This window comes from Alexandromys fortis, unplaced genomic scaffold (genome assembly GCF_014885135.2).
Source record: "Alexandromys fortis isolate MF-2015 unplaced genomic scaffold, M_Fortis_MF-2015_v1.1 scaffold_50, whole genome shotgun sequence".
Classification (NCBI taxonomy): domain Eukaryota; kingdom Metazoa; phylum Chordata; class Mammalia; order Rodentia; family Cricetidae; genus Alexandromys; species Alexandromys fortis.
In genome coordinates, this window is record NW_026067932.1 from 10,677,289 (window position 1) to 10,683,867 (window position 6,579).

Here is a 6,579-nt window from a genome sequence, read left to right on the forward strand (position 1 = left end):
AGAGAAGCAACGCAACCAGCGCTTGTTAGCTCCCACCAGGGGCCGGCAGTTTCGCCGTCGCTAGACAGTCCAACCAGCCACGTCTGGTGCAGGTCAGCAAAGTAAAAAAAAAAAAAAAAAAAAAAAAAAAAAAATCCAGCAGAACACAGTTTAGACCCTCCCACTAACGGTCCCTCCGCCTCTAGCCCCGGGCGGTCGCAGGACTCTGGTTTCCGGTCTTCAAAGGACTACAATTTCCAGCATGCCCCCCGTGGGCAGTCTTTTCCGATGGATGACTACAAATCCCGGCATGCGATTCGGCTCACGACCAACTCAGATGACTGCATGAGATGACCCCGTTGCACGCCGGGAATTGTAGTTCAGTAGCCGTGGACACGCAGATGGGTGGGGAGCTGCCCGCCAGTTCTTGTCCGCTAAGGGGAATGATTCATAGAGTGTCAGGAGGGACAGTTCTGCTGGTGAAAGCCCACTCCGGACCTAAACTCTTCTCCAAGGCTGGTAGATCGATGAGAGTAGGCAGGGGCAGGGCCTGACCCCGTTGCTGGCGGCTCGTCAGGCCTCCATTAAGCCCTGGGCCTTGCAGGGGGAGGCCTCGAGGCGCCGGTTGCTGGGGGAGCGGTGACGTCTCGGGGTGAAAGTTGAGGGGCGGTGACGTACGGCCTGCCCGGGCGGAGGCTGGCGGGTTGGAGACTGGAGGGAGGGAGGGAAGGAGGGAAGGAAGGAAGCTGGGAAGGAGCGAGGTAGCGGGGGCGCGAGGCGTTTACCTGGGAGGCAGCGGCTGGGGCGCGCACAGCGGCCGCGGCTCCCCCGCACCTGCGGCCATGGATGAAGAGCGCGCCCTCTACATCGTCCGGGCCGGCGAGGCGGGGGCTATCGAGCGGGTCCTGAGGGATTACAGCGACAAGGTAAAGAGCTCTGGCCCCGGGCGTTTGCTGTCTCGCCCCGGGCCGCCCTCGGGGCTCGCACTTCGCATCCTTTCCCCCACCCCCCTCATTCCGGGGATGCGCATTGCTCTCCCCCGAAAACGTTTCCGGCTTGGGCATGCGTGTTTGTGCCCCCAACCTTTCCCACCCGTGCATCCTGCATCTCCCTCCCCCCCACTGTAGCGCCCACTCCTCCGATTCCTGGCCCAGCAGCCTGTCCTGTGGTCTTCTTCCTCAGCGTGCAAGTCACACCCCCAGAATCCATAGATGCGCATCTGCCCAGTGCTCCACTCTTGGATGCATAAAATGCATGCGGGGCTCTCACCTGTATACTGTAAAAATACATGCTTCTCTGCATAAACACGGCCCTTGACATACGAGCAACCATGGCAGCTCGTCATGTACCAGAACCATTGTATGGTTCTCCAGGCGTTGATGTCTTAAGTGTGATCCCCTTTGATCCTCAGAGTGTTTATAGGGTAGATGGTTTCAGCCTTCCCATTTTATAGATGAGGAAACCGAGGTGCAAAGGACTGAAATCACGCCCAAGGTCATGGACATATGTTGTAAGTGGTGGAAAATCCTACTCCTAATAATACCTGTTACTTGTATCGCCTTAACAGCTTTCTTATTCATTATCTCATTTAATCTTGACAGCGGTCCTATGAGGTATTATCTGTGTTTTGCAATGGAGTTTCTAGGTGGGTTAAGTAACTAGCCCAAGGTCATTCTTGGGAGCCAGAGTCTTCCCACCTAGGTCTTCCAACTCTCCATTCATTGTTCTATCAGTTTCCAGGGCAATGGTATCTTGTTGTAAATACCACTTCCTTCTCTGGAGAGTGTCCCTCCAGAACCGTTAGCTCTCCCTTGAGCAGTTTCCCTGAGTAAGTGGCCTACCTGGCTCCTTTAGTCAGTTTAGGGGACTAGGCTTGTCTGAGGATGATTGCTGCCTCTCTTCTGTGAAAACACACCAGCACCAGAGTACACCCTAGGTAACTGACATCTTATTCCTAGTTATCAGCTCCTCCTCACCTTCCGTCCTCTGTCCGCTGCTGCCCCTTATACTTCACAGTAGAAAATACCCCTCCACGGAGACACTCTGAAAAGACCCTTCGTTCCCACTTCATCTCCCCAACAACCTGGTGAACAAAGTGGGGACGGTCCTCATTTCACATACAGTAAAATTTAGGATGATAATTAGCCCCATATTCACACAACCAATGAAAAATGGAAGAGAGATTTGAGTCTAGCTGTCCAGCTCCAAGTCTAGGGCCTGTTTTTGCTGCGCTCCCTTCTTTGGGAGCATCCATGGGCTGTCTCCTTGTCACATCTTAGCCCCTTCACCTTCTGATCCGCTTTGGTGTTGAGCATACCTGCCTAATTTAGGAGAAACTCATTTCATGCGTAGGTGTACATATTTCGTAGATTGTATTATTTTAACTTGATTTATTATTGCTTTCCAGAGAAGATATGGGGGAGCCACAAGCTGATTTTCAGAAGGAAGTGTAATAATTTGGCGATTGTGTTGAGTTGACTAATGTTTATTTAGCACTTACTGTATACCAGATACCCAGCAATAATAGGGACTTTCTTTTACAGGGAAGGGAGGAGGAAAGACCTACACTGGGATCTTAATCTAGTAGTCACTGTTTTGTGACTAAACCAATTAGCTCCCATGTTTATTTGCTTCCTCTAGCTTATCCCTTCCTCTCCTTGATATCCCTTCAGGTTGGGTTCTTCCTGTCTCTCATGCCATGTCTTGTCTGAGCTTAGCTTCCCCTTTCATCCTGTAAACGTTTAAGGTGATGTCCTGAAGTGCTTCAGAGCCTTCCTGACACTGGCCAAGCCCAGCCCGAGAGCTCTGTTAGGAGACAGCACTCATGTTTACTGTTAGCTGTAGTAGGAAGAGTGGAGTTGGGCTGATTGGAACACACAGAAAACAGGTGACAGTTGTGTTACATTGCAGCACCATCCCTCAAAGGGAGAAACTGTGGGGGCATGAATAGGAAGGTGATCTATGATATCAGTAGTCAGGCAAGAAGAATAGTAATACACTGTCCAGATTTATGGTGGATGGCTCCACCCCAAGAAAATGGATGGGTAGATATCATGCCCTTCAGTTTTCTTATCTGGAAAGATGGATTTGATAATTTTTTAGAGTCAGAAGTGATTGTGGGGCAATGAGGAGCCCAAGCAGAAGAGGAATGGACACTGTTCATTGGCTGGAAGAGGAGGGCTCTTGATGTTACCTTTTTATAATAAGTTGGTCATTGCAAGTATAGCAGAAAGAAGATGGGGTCTGGCATCAGATGAGCCTTGGTTCTGATCTCGCATCTGCTGCTAATAGTTCATGACTGTGGATAAATTAGTTCAAGCCTGAGCCCCGGCTGCCCTGCCTGTAAAGGAGGGGTTAAAACACTGTTCTTTTTATTTCTCATGCAGTAGATTCAGTGAACTATAATGCCAAGCACTGAGCACAGTGTGCCTACGAAGTCTTCCCCGTTATGAGGAGCTGAAGGTCTGCATCCTTCATGAGGTGGTGTGGCCAGAGTGCCGGCTCTGGAGCCCAGCTCCCAGCACGCTGATCCTCAGTTTACTGTTTATGTGGCCAAGGCCAAGTGGCCCAACTTTGCTACACTCTCCGTTCTTCTGTCCAGCAAAACATGTGGCACTGAACTGAGGGAGCACAGTGAGATCTCGGGAATCTTCCCCACTCTGTCTTAGCCGCGGACTTCCAGGGTTATCATCATGGTTCATCCCTTACTGTTCAGAGCAGCCTTTGCTGTGTGTTTCCAGAATATGCCTGGTCTCTACTGTAGTGCAGACATTCGCTTCCAAACACTGACCTTTGCTATCTTAGAGACAGATCTCTATCCCAGAAAGAAGAAAAAAACCTATCTGTTTGTCAAGGGGACGTTGCTTCAGCAGGACAACAGTTCTTTAAATTAGAGTGGCTGTTTGGGTAGAAATGATGCAGTTCTTCAATCCTAGCACTTGGGAGGCAGAGGCAGGCGGATCTCTGAGTTCAAGGCCAGCCTGGTCCACAGAGATAGTTCCACGACAGCCAAGCTACACAGAGAAACCCTGTCTCAGACCCCTCTCCCCGTCCTACCACCTCCTCAAAGGAGTTGCTGTTTCTCACTCCTAAGTTGACCTATTAACATTTATTGAGTGCCTTGTAGGTACTGTGTATTTTCCTAAGAATTTACACACACAATTCCCTTATATTAGGAGTTAGAAGAGGGGTAGAAGTATTTTCATATTTCTTTAAATAGGAGATGGAGGTCCAGAATGACAGGGTGATTGCACACGGCTAGGAAGTGGCAGATGTGGTCTTTAGATTCCTTTCCCAGGTCAAAGTTACTTAAGATGCTGTCACTTATTCAGGTTCTCCAAGAGCTGGGAACAGGGAAGGAGGGAGGACTGCTGGTAGCCTTGAGCCCATCCTTTATGTGCTTGGAGAATGAGACTGCAGAAAACTCACATGGACACGGTTCTAGAAATACAGCCCTGCATTTGAATGGGGATTTAAATGTCCTGGCCCATGTAGGAGGATGTTTTGCTTTCCATTTTTGAGGCTGAGCTTTGACTTTGGGCTTGCCATAGGTTTTTGCATAGAGATATCCTTGTTACACATTGTACTTATTTCCAAATTGTTTTACAGTCTGTTTTGACTCCTAAAAAGTAGTCTTTGAGTGTACCTGTAGACATCAGTGTGTTAACCCCAAATTCTCTAATAGGTCAGCGTTTAGCAGAGACCATGCAGTAACAACAGAAGTGGCCATTTATTGAATAAATACCTACCATGTGCAAGGTGCCAGTTATAACATACAAACGCATAAGGAAACCTTAGGGATTGTAGAGTGCAGCCCGACCAGGGCTGCCCATAGTGTGCAGTCGAACTGGACTCAAATTTGAGGTTATCTGATGGCTGAGTTTGGGGGGGCTCTCCTAGGTGATAAAGCCTGCAGTCATGAGCCTGGTGTGTCACGCAGAGGTTCTAGTTTGTGGTCTTTAAGTTGAGCAATGATTTTACTCTTTGACTTATATTCCATTTGCTCCTGTTCTAGAAGTGAAATGTATAAGAACCTGGATGATAGTTCTCTTCCCGCCATTTGAGCTTTAGGAAGGGGAGCAAGGCAGCGGGAGCAGACGCTAAAGACCAGCCTGAGATACGCAGAAAGCCTTGCCTCAGAGAATGTGGGAAGGAGAGGTGTAGAGTGTTGGGTCTGATCTAGCTTGGGGGACTGAAGCTAGCTGCACATAAATCCAGCATCTTTGGGTTGAGTTTCTAAATAACTTGCTCCACTTAGAGTTTAACTTATAGTGCCTCCATGCTAGTATATTTTCTGATTAAATTAAACTTTCATGCTGACTAGATGGAACCTTTGAAAACATTATTTTTTTAAATGCTGCTTTTATTATTTAAATTTATTATTATTATTTTGATCAGTTTTGCTGTGAAAAAGCAACAGAAAAGTGAAAAATTGGCTCTTGCTACTATTCTGAATTGTCACTAAAAAATAATTCTATGTAGGAAATACTTAGAAGATATTTTTGTAACTTACTGAGTATCTTTCCAAACAAGAATAACTTTTTTTTTTTTACTGTCCTCTCCTTATAAATGCTAAAAACACATTTAGGAGAAGTATTAAGTTTTAACAACTAGACACATTTATTCCAAATAATTTGCAGAGTTAATATTTTATGTAGAATGACAAAAGCCAAGCCTTCTTGGTTTCTAAGTATAATTGTTTTCATTGATAGGGAACTTTTACTGAGCTTCCATTAGAACATTAGCCTGCTACCTCCTTATCTTTAATGTTAGGTTTCAGTCAACCCTGGGTCTGTAAATGCCTAAGAATAGCCTCAGATTCACGACCTCCTCTTCCCCTCTTCTCTTCTTTCCTCCCGTGTTCATTTATTCTTGAGATTCGTTATTATAAAGTAACCCCAGTGAGTCACATTTCTTTTAGTGGCTACACAGTATTTTATGAGATGGATACGATATGTTCAGTAGAAGATTTTGACACAGTTTTTCAGTGTTGTATGTTCTGCTTGCCTCTTTTACTATATAGAAAACACGGTCGTGAATGTGCTGACAGATAACTTTTCCTTCACTCTGCATGACTTCATTAGAATACACGCATAGGAGTAGGAGTTCTGGGTCAAATGGGGTAAATATTTTTGTGGCTTCTAGTATGTGTTGGCAGATCACTTCCCCTTTATTGGTTTGTGTCAAATGCTCCTGGATTACGGTGACTTGTGATGCCCCCTCCTCCATGGCTTTCTGCCTCACTCTTGCTTGCCTTGAGCTGGCCTATGCGCTGCTGCCCAAACCTCTCTTCCAGAATGCTGTTCATATTCCACCCCAGACCTCCCCAGTCACCTGCAGCCTGCTGCCATGCCAGATGTAAAGTTTTGCATCTTGCCCTTCTCTCTCACGTCACCTGTTTCAGTTGGTTTGATCCAGGTTTGAGTAGCCTCTTTGAGGTTTCCTTAGATGACCCTTGTCTCTTAGCCTTTTGTCTTCCGTTAACTATTTCTTACACTCAAATTGCTTCCCTCCCAACATTTCTTTTTTTTAAAAAATATTTATTTATTTATTTATTTATTTATTTATTTATTTATTTATTATGTATGCAATATTCTGTCT

At 46.4% G+C, this 6,579-nt stretch overlaps 1 protein-coding gene across 8 annotated transcripts in view; it reads left to right on the forward strand.

The window, feature by feature from the left end:
- Positions 1 to 381: 381 nt before the first annotated feature.
- The window catches only part of Ric8b (RIC8 guanine nucleotide exchange factor B), a 94,788-nt gene continuing 88,590 nt past the window's right edge, over positions 382 to 6,579 (forward strand). For all 8 annotated transcript variants that reach the window (XR_007592389.1, XR_007592391.1, XR_007592393.1 and 5 more), the window contains exon 1: positions 382 to 905. Coding sequence is in view for 2 of the 8 variants with exons in the window: in XM_050145661.1 (XP_050001618.1) it covers positions 822 to 905 (84 nt within the window). In the remaining 6 variants the exon portion in view is untranslated. The remainder of the gene's footprint in view (positions 906 to 6,579) is intronic.